The 14,522-nt window shown below is 45.1% G+C and overlaps 1 protein-coding gene across 1 annotated transcript; it reads left to right on the top strand.

The window, feature by feature from the left end:
• The first annotated feature begins 580 nt into the window (after nt 1-580).
• On the top strand, nt 581-14,109 carry LOC119360412 (formin-like protein 5). The gene is made up of 5 exons (XM_037626061.1): nt 581-609; nt 12,864-13,466; nt 13,590-13,743; nt 13,870-13,939; nt 14,040-14,109. The coding sequence occupies exons 1-3, from the start codon at nt 581-583 to the stop codon at nt 13,735-13,737; spliced, it is 780 nt and encodes a 259-aa protein (XP_037481958.1). The 3' UTR covers nt 13,738-13,743; nt 13,870-13,939; nt 14,040-14,109.
• The last annotated feature ends 413 nt before the right edge of the window (nt 14,110-14,522 follow it).

Raw genomic sequence — 14,522 nt, forward strand, 5'->3', positions numbered from 1 at the left:
TGGGTCCGTTTTGGTGGTGTAGCAAGACATCTTATGAACTATCATGTCTTGCTGTTTATGTCAGTAGTAATCACTAGTCAGTGTTTGAATGTTGTATATATCGTTGTTTCGAACTGTTTATTGTCTTGAACTACTGGTGGGCTAAATGAGGGTATCACCATTCTCCTGTGTTTAGAGTATATCTCCTTTTTTCAAGTTATATAATTTGAGCTCAATGTCTTTTCGATGATGTACACTTGTTTGGGCCAGTAAGGCGTCATTGAATATGGGTCGAGTAGTGACGCAATGCCAAATAGGTCAATTATGACTCTCAGGCCGGGCTCTCAAAAGATCCTCAAAAAAGGCCGGGATCTCCAAAAAAGAAAGAATAAGGACTCTTAGGCCGACATGTGGGCACCACCGATGTTTTCATACGCTTACGCGCCGAGAGCATATTGGCGCGTGCTTGAAATTCATGCTACCTTTTCATCCCCAACGTCCCACCCCTCCCCCACCTCTGGAATCTCGATTCCTACTCCAGTTCCCCAAAATCCCCCTCATGTACTCCATGTACTCAAGCGCACTATCATGTCACTGGTCAATGCGGATCTCCAAGCCAGAGATCCTGAGGTCCGTCCTGCCTTCGGTCGCTGCATGCTGTCGCTCAACAGTGGCATGGCGGCGCTTGACGACCAGTTTGCCAGCAAAGTGTTGATGGTAACCATCAGCGGCGACCGGCCTCCCCTCTCGCCGGACGACCTTGTCAAAGCTCTTGGCATTGTGCACGACATCCAAATAAGTGACTTTCTCGTCGAATTCTGCCCACCACCGGCTGATTTCTTCGTCAGGTTCCGGACAACTTTCGACTACAGTCGTTTGTTCGAATCTTCCCGGCGTTTGTTCTGCGATGGCGGCTGGTGAGCTTTGATCGATGGCACCTAGGATGGGGCTCGGTGCCCTCTGAGCTTGAGTTTTTAACAAAGCTTACCTTCCATGGCATGCCTCGACGTGCTTGGAAAAGCGAGTCCATGAATGAGCTTATCAACAACCTTGGAGGTGAGCTCGTAAGTATGCTTGTTCCTCTAGACAGCTGGGCTCTAACGGTTATGGCATGGATAAAGAAGTCGTCCATTGATACGTCTGCAACGCATCTATAATTTTTTATTCTTCCATGCTATTATATTACCTGTTTTGGATGTTTATGGGATTTACTCTACACTTTTATATCATTTTTGGGACTAACCTACTAACTTGAGGCCCAGCCTGAATTGCTGTTTTTTTGCCTATTTCAGTGTTTCGAAGGAAAGGAATATCAAACGGAGTCCAAACGGAATGAAACCTTCGGGAGCGATCTTTTTGGAACAAACGCAATCCAGGGAACTTGGAGTGGACGTCAAGCAACAAATGAGGCGGCCACGAGGGTGCCCGGTGCGCCCCCTGGGGGTGGGCGCACCCCCTACCCTCGTGGGCCCCTCGTTGCTCCACCGACGTACTTCCTTCTCCTATATATATCCACGTACACCGAAAACATCCAGGAGAACCACGAAAAACTATTTCCACCGCCGCAACCTTCTGTATCCGCGAGATCCCATCTTGGAGCCTTCGTCGGTGCTCCGCCGGAGGGGGAATCGACCATGGAGGGCCTCTAGATCATCTCCAAGTCCTCTCCGATGATTTGTGAGTAGTTTACCATAGACCGTCGGGTCCATAGTTATTAGCTAGATGGCTTCTTCTCTCTCTTTGAATCTCAATACAAAGTTCTCCTCGATCTTCTTGGAGATCTATTCGATGTAACTCTTTTTGTGGTGTGTTTGTCGAGATCCAATGAATTGTGGGTTTATGATCAAGTTTATCTATGAGAAATATTTGAATCTCCTCTGAATTCTTTTATGTGTTATTAAGTTATCTTTGCAAGTCTCTTCGAATTATCAGTTGGGTTTGGCCTACTAAATTGATCTTTCTTGCAATGGGAGAGGTGCTTAGCTTTGGATTCAATCTTGCGGTGTCCTTTCCCAGTGACAACAGGGGCAGCAAGGCACGTATTGTATTGTTGCCATCGAGGATAAAAAGATGGGGTTTATGTCATATCGCATGAGTTTATCCCTCTACATCATGTCATCTTTCTTAATGCGTTACTCTGTTCTTCATGAACTTAATACTCTAGATGCAGGCAGGAGTCGGTCGATGTGTGGAGTAATAGTAGTAGATGCAGAATCATTTCGATGTACTTGTTGCGGACGTGATGCCTGTATACATGATCATGCCTAGATAATCTCATAACGATGCGCTTTTCTATCAATTGCTCGACAGTAATTTGTTCACCCACTGTAATACTTATGCTATCTTGAGAGAAGCCACTAGTGAAACCTATGGCCCCCGGGTCTATCTTTTATCATATTAGTTTTCCATCTACTTTTATTTGCATCTTTTACTTTCCAATCTATATCATAAAAATACCAAAAAAATTTATCTTATCATATTATCTCTATCAGATCTCACTTTCGCAAGTGGCTGTGAAGGGATTGACAGACCCTTTATTGCGTTGGTTGCGAGGTTCTTGTTTGTTTGTGTAGGTGCGTGGGACTTTTGAGGAGCCTCCTACTGGATTGATACCTTGGTTCTCAAAAACTGAGGGAAATACTTATGCTACTTTGCTGCATCACCCTTTCCTCTTCAAGGAAAACCAACGCAAGCTCAAGACGTAGCAAGAATGATTTCTGGCGCCGTTGCCGGGGAGGTCTTCGCTCAAGTCAAGACATACCAAGTACCCATCAAAACTCATCTCCCTCACATTACATTATTTGCCATTTGCCTCTTGTTTTCGTCTCCCCCACTTCATCTTTGCCGTTTTATTCGCCTTCTCTTTCCGTTTGCCTCCCTCTTTCTTTTTCTCCTCACTTCTTTTGCCGTTATGTCTGAAATTGGGGAGATTATCGTCGATATGGACAATAGTGATAACATGGAAAATTCTGATGCTCCTGCTGAAGAACCCTCGATCTTACATACTAAAAAGTTTTGAATCGGTAGTGGTAATATTATTTGAAAAGGGGTTATTCAAGATTTCTTTACTTGTGCCGATGCTTTACTCTCTATGCGTAGTTCTATTTTGCATGGAACTAGTAGTCTTGCGGATGCTATCACCATGCTTATAGTTGAACTTGAAAGACAATTTATGCACATGCATCCTTGCATGCAAAGGATTTTCCTAGAATTTTCTAATATTGAGCATTCTTCTATAAAGCGCGCAGCTACTATCTTTTTTGGCACATGAGTTTATATTTATAATAAAAGAAGCCAAAGAAATTTTGTGCACTATAGGGTGGACGCCGGCCGTCCTCCCATAGAGGCGATCCTCTTCGATCAAGAGGAAATAATGTGTTTCCAATCTTTGGACTATATTGCTTTTAATGAAAACCTTAGAAAAAAGGTCCATACCACTGTTCTAGTTGATAAAATTTCTGAACTCAATAACGATTTTGCTATTCGAAATAATGAGCCAGGATATTCTCTTGAGTGTACACTCAAAAGGTTCTGTCAAAAGAATGATTATAATGATGAATTGGTTGTGCAATATTAAGAGCCAAAGGAGGAACCCATACCTCCTGAGATTGATCTTGGGGACTTTTGTCCCATTAAATTTAGCCCTTTTGATTACTTTTGCTTACCTCAAAGAAAACTTGCTGCTGAACGTAGAGAATATGAGATGAGTTTTCGTGATCTATCTTATTATTATGGCACTACTTAGATCTATCCTCGCTTTTATGCCTAGCTAGGGGCGTTAAACAATAGCGCTAGTTGGGAGGCAACCCAATTTTATTTTTGTTTCTTGATTTTTGCTTCTGTTTAGTAATAAATTTTTCTTATAGCTTCTATTTATATGTGTTTTCATGTTTTAATTAGTGTTTGTGCCAAGTAGAACCTATAGGATAACCTACGGTGATAGTTAATTTGATTCTGCTGAAAAACAGAAACTTTTGCATGCACGAAAATAATTTTAGTAATTCACAGAAACGTGTTTTTGCGTTGATTCTTTTTGCTGTAGATCAATAGACAAACTGCCCAGGACTTCCTATTTTGGTTGGAGTTTTAGAGTTCCAGAAGTATTAGAAAGTTACAGATTTCTACAGACTATTCTGTTTTTGACAGATTCTGTTTTTCGTGTGTTGTTTGCTTATTTTGCTGCATCTATGGCTAGTATCGGGGGGTATGAACCATAGAGAAGTTGGAATACAGTAGGTTTAACACCGATATAAATAAATAATGAGTTAATTACAGTACCTTATGTGGTGGTTTTGCTTTCTTGCACTAACCGAGCTTATGAGATTTCTTGTTGAGTTTGTGTTGTGAAGTTTTCAAGTTTTGGGTAAGATTTGATGGACTATGGAATAAGGAGTGGCAAGATACTTAGCTTGGGGATGCCCATGGCACCCCTAGATATTCAAGGATAACCAAAAGCCTAAGCTTAGGGATGCCCCGGAAGGCATCCCCTCTTTCGTCTTCGTATATCGGTAACTTTACTTGGAGCTATATTTTATTCGCCACATGATATGTGTTTTGCTTGGAGGGTCATGTATGATATCAGTCTTTGATTTTTAGATTACCACAATCATCCTTGCTGTACACACCTTTTGGGAGAAACACACATGATTTAGAATTTATTAGAATACTCTATGTGCTTCACTTATGTCTTTTGAGCTAGATAGTTTTGCTCTATGTGCTTCACTTATATCTTTTGAGCTAGATAGTTTTGCTCTATGTGCTTCACTTATATTTTCTAAAGCACGGCGGTGGCTTTATTTTGAAGAAATTGTTGATCTCTCATGCTTCACTTATATTATTTTGAGAGTCTTTTAGGACAGCATGGTATTTGCTATGGTTATAAATTTGCTCCTAGAATGATGAGCATCCAAGTTGGGTATAATAAAAACTATCATAGAAAGTGCATTAAACACTATGATCAATTTGATGCTTGATAATTGTTTTGAGATGTAAAGGTGATAATGTTAGAGTCATGCTAGTTGGGTAATTATGAAATTGAGAAATACTTGTGTTGAATTTGGCAAGTCCCGTAGCATGCACGTATGGTAAAAGTTGTGTGACAAATTTGTTGCATGGGATGCTCTTTTAATTGTCTTCCTTATGAGTGGAGGTCGGGATTGCGCAATGGTTTACTCCTACCAACCCTTCCCCTAGGAGCATGCATAGTAGTACTTTACTTCGAGGGCAAGTAGACTTTTGCAATAAGTATATGAGTTTTTTATGACTAATGTGAGTCCATGGATATACGCACACTCACCCTTCCACTTTGCTAGCATTTATTATGCCGCGCAACCGTCGCCAGTATCATGCACCCATTATTTACCTTCTTCAAAAGAGCCACCATACCTACCTATTATGGCATTTCCATAGCCATTCCGAGATATATTGCCATGCAACTTTCCACCGTTCCGTTTATTATGACATGCTCCATCATTGTCATATTGGTCTTTGCATGATCATGAAGTTGACATCGTATTTGTGGCAAGGCCACCTTCATAATTTTTCATACATGTCACTCTTGACTTATTGTATATCCCGGTACAACGCCGGAGGCATTCACATAGAGTCATATTTTGTTCTAAGTATTGAGTTGTAAATCAATAAAAGTGTGATGATCTTCATTACCAGAGCATTGTCCCGAGTGAGGAAAGGATGATGAACACTATGATTCCCCCAAAAGTCAGGATGAGACTTCGGACTTTATAAAAAAAGAGGCCAAAGAAGCCCATATAAAAGAGGCCAAAGAAGCCCACCAAATAAAAAATGAGAGAAAAAAGGGAGAAGGGACAATGCTACTGTCTCTTTTCCACACTTGTGCTTCAAAATAGCACCATGATCTTCATGATAGAGAGTCTCCTATGTCGTCACTTTCATATACTAGTGGGAATTTTTCATTATAGAACTTGGCTTGTATATTCCAATGATGGGCTTCCTCAAAATGCCCTAGGTCTTCGTGAGCAAGCAAGTTGGGTGCACACCCACTTAGTTTCTTTTGTTGAGCTATCATACATTTATAGCTCTAGTGCATCTGTTGCATGGCAATCCCTACTCACTCACATTGATATCTATTAACGGGCATCTCCATAGCCCGTTGATACGCCTAGTTGATGTGAGACTATCTTCTCCCTTTTTGTCTTCACAACCACCACCATATACCACATACAGTGCTATGTCCATGGCTTGCGCTCACATATTGTGTGAGAGTTGAAAAAGCTTAAGCGCGTTAAAAAGTATGAACCAATTCTTGGCTGAAATCGGGGTTGTGCATGATGGGAGTATTTTGTTTGATGAAAATGAAGCATGGCCTAACTATATGATTTTGTAGGGATAAGCTTTCTTTGACTATGCTATTTTGATAAGACATGATTATTTGTTAGTATGCTTCAAGTATTACTATTTTTATGTTTTATAAGCTTTTATCTTGAATCATTTGGATCTGAACAATCATGCCACAATAAAGAAAATTACATTGAGAATTATGCTAGGTAGCAATCCACATCAAAAATTCTGTTTTTATCATTTACCTACTCGAGGACGAGCAGGAATTAAGCTTGGGGATGCTTGATAAGTCTCCAACGTCTCTATAATTTTTGATTGGTCCATGCTATTATATTACCTGTTTTGGACGTTTATGGGCTTTTCTCTACACTTTTATATCATTTTTGGGACTAACCTACTAACCTGAGGCCCAGCCCGAATTGTTGTTTTTGCCTATTTCAGTGTTTCGAAGGAAAGGAATATCAAACGGAGTCCTAACGGAATGAAACCTTCGAGAGCAATCTTTTTGGAACAAACGCAATCCAGGGAACTTGGAGTGGACGTCAAGAAACAAACGAGGCAGCCATGAGGGTGCCCGGCGCGCCCCTTGGGGGTGGGCGCGCCCACCACCCTCATGGGCCCCTCGTTGCTCCTCCGATGTACTTCCTTCTCCTATATATATCCACGTACCCCGAAAACATCCAGGAGCACCACAACAAACTATTTCCACCACCGCAACCTTCTGTATCCACGATATCCTATCTTGGAGCCTTCGTCAGCGCTCCGCCGGAGGGGGGATCGACCATGGAGGGCCTCTACATCATCTCTAAGGCCTCTCCGATGAGTTGTGTGTAGTTTACCACAGACCTTCGGGTCCATAGTTATTAGCTAGATGGCTTCTTCTCTCTCTTTGAATCTCTCAATACAAAGTTCTCCTTGATTTTCTTGGAGATCTATTCGATGTAACTCTTTTTGTGGTGTGTTTGTCGAGATCCGATGAATTGTGGGATTATGATAAAGTTTATCTATGAGAAATATTTGAATCTCCTCTGAATTCTTTTATGTGTGATTAATTTATCTTTGCAAGTATCTTCGAATTATCAGTTTGGTTTGGTCTACTAGATTGATCTTTCTTGCAATGGGAGAAGTTCTTAGCTTTGGGTTCAATCTTGCGGTGTCCTTTCCCAGTGACAGCGGGGGCAGCCAGGCACGTATTGTATTGTTGCCATCGAGGATAAAAATATGTAGTTTATGTCATATTGCATGACTTTATCCCTCTACATCATGTCATCTTTCTTAATGCGTTACTATGTTCTTCATGAACTTAATACTCTAGATGCAGGCAGGAGCCGGTCGATGTGTGGAGTAATAGTAGTAGATGCAGAATCATTTCGATCTACTTGTTGTGGACGTGATGCCTATATACATGATAATGCCTAGATAATCTCATAACTATGCACTTTTCTATCAATTGCTCGACAGTAATTTGTTCACCCACCGTAATACTTATGCTATCTTGAGAGAAGCCACTAGTGAAACCTATGGCCCCCGGGTCTATCTTTTATCATATAAGTTTTCCATCTACTTTTATTTGCATCTTTTACTTTCCAATCTATATCATAAAAATACCAAAAATATTTATCTTATCATATTATCTCTATCAGATCTCACTTTCGCAAGTGGCCATGAAGGGATTGACAACCCCTTTATTGCGTTGGTTGCGAGGTTCTTGTTTGTTTGTGTAGGTGCGTGGGACTTTTGAGGAGCCTCCTAATGGATTGATACCTTGGTTCTTAAAAACTGAGGGAAATACTTATGCTACTTTGCTGCATCACCCTTTCCTCTTCAAGTAAAACCAACGCAAGCTCAAGACGTAGCATCCACCATACCGAAGGTGATTGGTGTTGAGATACCGGTGCAGGAACCGGGGTTGTACTATTTGTTGCCACCAAGGCCGCCGTGGACCACATTAGGGGTGTACCTGTATCGAGTGTTCGTGCATGTCAAAGAATTGGTCGATCCATCAATCAAAGTCCTGCCGCCGCTGCTGGTGCCACATTCCGTCGACGAAGTCCATTACAGGGGTCAACGTCAGACTTTCCCCGTGTTGCTCGGAATGATGGATGGCACAAGGCCTACTCCATCGCGCGGCGGAGGCCACTGCTTCTTTGGGAGATGAGGCATGGCTGGCTGCCTGAATGTGCTCTAATTTGAGGTAACAATTGAATCTTGTCAGATACTAGCTAAATCCGAGCTATGGGTGTGAAGCACTGATGTGCCAGTAAATTAGATTGTGACCTGTTGTAATTTTGTACCTGAACTGTTTTTAGAAAGGGTTGTACATCAACTTAATGTGCTAGCAGAACTTATTGTGTTGTCTGTCTATTTTCTTTGCACAGCATTCAAGATATTTCCCCGTCATTGATAAAGACGATGAACCATTATGTACCAGTTCGTTGGTTTCAACATAGCCCTACCCGTAGCGATCCACTGCTTCCATCCTGATTGTGCTGCCTGCGTGAAATTTTTGTATGCAAGTTCAGTGTGCTATGATGTTCTATATGATTGTGTACACTATATAAGTTTTTACTGAGCATCAGCAATGCATATGGCTAAAAGATGTATTTATGAGCATCGACCGATGGGTCTCTCTCTCTCTCTCTCTCTCTCTCTCTTTCTCTCTCTCTCTCTCTATCTATCTATCTATCTATCTCTATCTCTCTCTCTCACACACACACGCACACGCGCACACACACACATGCACACATGCGCAAGTGGGACCCGTTGAATTGTTTCTTTGCTCGTGTCAGCTTTTAATTAGGTTCCACTATAATCTACCTTTTTTCTTAAGTTATTAATTGAGCTCAATGACTTCAAAAAGTTGTACAGAAGCCTTGTTTGGGCCTTTCCGGCTTCGTTGAAAGTGGGCTGAGTAGCCATGTTAGGTTGTACTGTACTACACAGGCCTTTTTTTCAACATCAGCAATGCAACTAGGCCGATAGTTGTACACAATATCCGGGTCAACTTGTTATTCTCCGCCCCGCTGGGCTGCAAACTTTCCTAGGAGGTATGCATTAGGCTTAACAAGAAAATGGACTTTAAGAAATAATAAATGGGATGTAATTATAATAACTAAACAGTAACTATAAAAAATGCACCAAACGCTTAATTAGTTTAAAAAATATATTACTTTTGGAATTTGAAAATTTTAATTTCATTACTTGTTGCACATGCAATATTTCGTTGGATTTTAATGTAATACAATTTTATTTTATATTTAATCTGACTAGAAATTACGGATAAAAGTGGGAATTTTTTTGAATTCTATTTTGAGAGGTTGGTTGAAATTATTAATCGTTGTGCTAGCTAGAAAATGGGTTGTACTTTTAACAAACTATAAACGGGCTGTAGTGAATTCCATTAGAATTAGAAAATGGGTTGTACATTCTTACAAATCGCAAATGAGCTATATGTTCTCTGCCACACACTTGTGGGCCTTCTGAATTGATGTGTCCCGTAAAAAAACTAAGTTGACGTGTATGCAAGGCTTTGTCAACAACACACAGTTCTAGTAGCTGTGGCCATTGGATGTCCATCCAACGGATGTCGTGCTTCTTCTTCAATCTCAGATATTCTTGCTTCAGCCGCCCAAAAAATGATTCCTCCCCCTGACATCTGGGGCGCACCATTTTGAAGGCTGACCTGTGGGCCTACTAAGTTGACGCGTACCATGGGCTTTGTCAACTTAGTCAATATAAACTATGTTGGAAGTATGCCCTAGAGGCAATAATAAAATGGTTATTATTGTATTTCCTTGTTCATGATAATTGTATATTGTTCATGCTATAATTGTCTTAACTGGAAACCGTAATACATGTGTGAATGCATAGACCACAACTTGTCCCTAGTGAGCCTCTAGTTGACTAGCTCATTGATCAATAGATGATTATGGTTTCTTGACCATGGACATTGGATGTCATTGATAACGGGATCACATCATTAGGAGAATGATGTGATGGACAAGACCCAATCCTAAGCATAGCACAAGATCGTGTAGTTCGTTTGCTAAGAGCTTTTCTAATGTCAAGTATCATTTCCTTAGACCATGAGATTGTGCAACTCCCGGATACCATAGGAATGCTTTGGGTGTACCAAACGTCACAGCGTTATTGGGTGGCTATAACGGTGCACTACAGGTATCTCCGAAAGTGTCTGTTGGGTTGGCACGAATCGAGAATGGGATTTGTCACTCCGTATGACAGAGAGGTATCTCTGGGCCCACTCGGTAATGTGTCATCATAATGAGCTCAATGTGACTAAGTAGTTAGTCACGGTATCATGCATTACGGAATGAGTAAAGTGACTTGCCGGTAACGAGATTGAACGAGGCATTGGGATGCCGATGATCGAATCTCGGGCAAGTAACATACCGATAGACAAAGGGAATTGTATACGGGATTGACTGAATCCTCGACATCGTGGTTCATCCGATGAGATCATCGTGGAACATGTGGGAGCCAATATGGGTATCCAGATCCCGCTATTGGTTATTGGCCGGAGAGGTGTCTCGGTCATGTCTGCATGGTTCCCGAACCCATAGGGTCTACACACTTAAGGTTCGGTGACGCTAGAGTTGTTATGGGAAATAGTATGTGGTTACCGAAGGTTGGTCGGAGTCCCGGATGAGATCCCGGACATGACGAGGAACTCCGGAATGGTCCGAACGTGAAGATCGATATATTGGACGAAGGGTATTGGAGTCCGAAATTGTTCTGGGAGTACCGGGTGACGACCAGCGTAACCGAAAGGTGTTTCGGAGGCCCCGTCCAGTGTTGGGGGGCCTTATGGGCCAAGGGGAGGGGGCACACTATCCCACTAAGGGGCTGTGCGCCCCTCCCAACCCCTCTCATGTAACCTGGAGAGGTGGGGGCTCCTCCCCTAGGGCAGCCGCCCCTCCCGCCTTGGGAGGCAAGTTTCCTAGGGGTGGGAGCACACAAACCCATCTAGGGTTTCCCCTGTGGCCGCCACCCATCCCCTAGGGAACCCTAGGGCGCCTCCTCCACCACCCTTCCCCCTATATATAGTGAGGAAGAGAGAGGGCAGCCGCACCCTTCCCCTGGCGCAGCCCTTCCCTCCTCCAAACTTCCTCCTCCTCCGTAGTGCTTAGCGAAGCTCTGCCGGAGAACCACGAGCTCCATCACCACCACGTCATCGTGCTGTCGGAGTTCTCCCTCAACTTCTCCTCTCCCCTTGATGGATCAAGAAGGAGGAGACGTCCCCGGGTTGTACGTGTGTTGAACGCGGAGGCGCCGTCCGTTCGGTGCTAGATCGGATCTTCCGCGATTTGAATCGCCGCAAGTACGACTCCTTCATCCATGTTCTTGCAACGCTTCCGTATCGCGATCTTCAAGGGTATGAAGATGCACTCCCCTCTCTCTCGTTGGTAGTCACTCCATAGATTGATCTTGGTGATGCGTAGAAAATTTTGAATTTCTGCTACGTTCCCAAACAGTGGTATCAGAGCCAGGTTTATTGCGTAGATTTTATGCACAAGTAGAACACAAGTAGTTGTGGGCGTTGGCTTGTCAATTTCCTTACCGTTACTAGTCCTATCTTGTTTCGGTGGTATTGTGGGATGAAGCGTCCCAGACCGACCTTACACGTACGCTTACGTGAGACAGGTTCCACCGACTGACATGCACTTGTTGCATAAAGGTGGCTAGCGGGTGCCAGTCTCTCCCACTTTAGTCGGATCGGATTCGATGAAAAGGCTCCTTATGAAGGGTAAATAGCAATTGGCATATCACGTTGTTGTTTTGGCATAGGTAAGAAACGTTCTTGCTAGAAACCTATAGCAGCCACGTAAAAAACATGCAACAACAATTAGAGGACGGCTGACGGTGTCCTGGACTAGGGGGTACTCAACGCGTCGTCTCCCGATCAGTTGGATTGGGCCGAGGACCCCCATGGCCGTATACTCATGGGCCAGTCCGGACAGCTGGCGCATACAAGGAAGAATCCACAAGACTCGGCGATCAAGACAAGGACTCCTCCCCCACCGGCGTATTCGGCTAGGACTCTTGTTATCCTAGGCCTCTGGTGCATTATATAAACCGGAGCCAGGCTAGTCGATAGACATATACAACAACAATCATACCATAGGCTAGCTTCTAGGGTTTAGCCTCTCTGATCTCGTGGTAGATCAACTCTTGTACTACCCATATCGTCAATATTAATCAAGCACGAGTAGGCACTACTGGAATCAGGGTTTTTGCCGTCTGCCAGTTTTTTGCCGTCTGCTTGCGGACGGCAAAGAAGGTCTTTGCCATCAGCTACCAAACAACAGACGACAAAGAACTTGCAGACGGCAAAGAAGGTCTTTGCCATCTGTCATTTCTTTGCCGTCTGCTGGCAGATGGCAAAGAATTTTTGCCATCTGCCAGCGGACGGCAAAGAGGTGTCAACGTATGCCAGTACACTGCAACGGTCCACCCCCTCTTTGCCGTCTGCTGGCGGACGGCAAAGATTCTTTGCCATCTGCTGGCGGACGGCAAAGAGGGGGCTATCTTTTTTCTGCGGGTAAAAGAAAACCGTTGCCCCCACCTCCTCTATCTCTATCCCCTCTCTCTCCGCTCCTGCCCCACAGCCGAGCGCCGCCCAACCCCGCCTCCCTCGACCCCGCGCCATTGCGCCACCTCGCCTCCGCCCGCCGGTGCGCGCCGCCACCTTACCGGACCCCAGGAGCCCCGCCGCCTCACGCTGCCGCCTGCGCCGCATCGCGCGCCGCCCCGCCGCGGAAGCCTCGTCGCCTGTCGCCCCGACCTCGAGATCCGCCGCCGCCATGGGAGCCGAGCACCGAGCTCCTCTGCGCCCCACCCGCGTCCCCGCGTCGCCGCCGCCGCCCCACGCTGCCTCGCGTCCAGATCCGGCCGCGGGAGGTCCCTCTCCCCCGATGCACCTCCGCCTCTCCCTCTCCTCATCTTCTCCCAATGCGCCGCTGCCACCGCCTCCGCCTATCCCCATCTTCTCCCGCCCAGCCACCGCCTCTGGGCTCTGGCGGCGGCGGCAGCGGCCTCTGGTGGCGGAGCAGGTGGGGGGAGATGGTGGCGGCGGCACCGTGCGCCTCGCGGAGGTCGTTTAGGGACTCGCTCAAGGTGCTGGAGGCGGACATCCAGCACGCCAACACCTTGTCAGTCCCCTCCCCCTCTCCCCCCAAATTAAAGGACCAAATTTCTTCAATTTCTTCCGGGTTTGGGGTGTGTGTTGTTTATACGATGTGCTGAAATCCTCTGTCTCTGGTGCTGTGCTGCAGGGCGTCGGAGTGCTCGCGGGACTACGATGGGGCGTGCCTGCAGATGCGCATGTCCTACAGCCCCGCCGCGCGCATCTTCCTCTTCCTCCTGCAGCGGGCCGACTGCAGCCTCGCCGGCGCCCTCGGCCTCCTCAGGATCCCCATCTAGTACAAGGTTATCTTCTCTTCTGTCTCCGTGCATGTGGTTCCCTTCCAGAATTTGTGCCATACATATTGGGCTGACAGTGCTCGTTCTGCTTGTGGTCTTACCATCTTGCCTCTGCTTCCATTGTCTCTGCAGGTTTATGTGGACGGCACCACAACCATGCCCACCCACGAAAGGAAAGCGAACATGAAGGAATTCTTCTACGGTACTAAACAAACGTCCTGCAGAAACTGAAAAGTGAATAAGGCCTTTATGGTTTGGACCTGTGAACTGAAAATTTTCCATTGTCTGTCTGTCTACCACAGCCGTGACATTTCCCTTCCTTCTGCAACTGGAACACGGGATCAGCGGCATCGACGACCTGAGGCAGAGGGCGGTGTGCTCGGAGTTGTACAGGAGGAGAGACGGCAAGGGGGAGGTTAGTACGAGGCTGGTCTCTGAGGTCGACGCTGAGATAGAAGAGAAGTGTGGGATCTGCATGTAGTTAAACAGCAGGGCTGTACTGCATCCACGACAAGTGCATCGATTGCTACCGCCAATGGTGAGTGAGAACAAGAACCTGACCCTCGCGTATTTTTGTTTTGTTTTGTTTCTCTGCCATGTTTGTTCAGTTCAACTTCAACCAATGAGATGCTCAATGGGAACTCCCTGGGTTATCTCTACTCTACTGTACTGAGTTGAATGAATGTGAATAGTAGCACATGATGTAGAATCTGGCGTTGAATGAATGCTTCTCGTCGTGGTCGCTGCCGTGTGGAGGCTGCTCCCGCTCCCCTGCTCCTTGCGTC

The sequence above is a fragment of the Triticum dicoccoides genome, chromosome 2B (genome assembly GCF_002162155.2).
Source record: "Triticum dicoccoides isolate Atlit2015 ecotype Zavitan chromosome 2B, WEW_v2.0, whole genome shotgun sequence".
NCBI classification, from domain to species: domain Eukaryota; kingdom Viridiplantae; phylum Streptophyta; class Magnoliopsida; order Poales; family Poaceae; genus Triticum; species Triticum dicoccoides.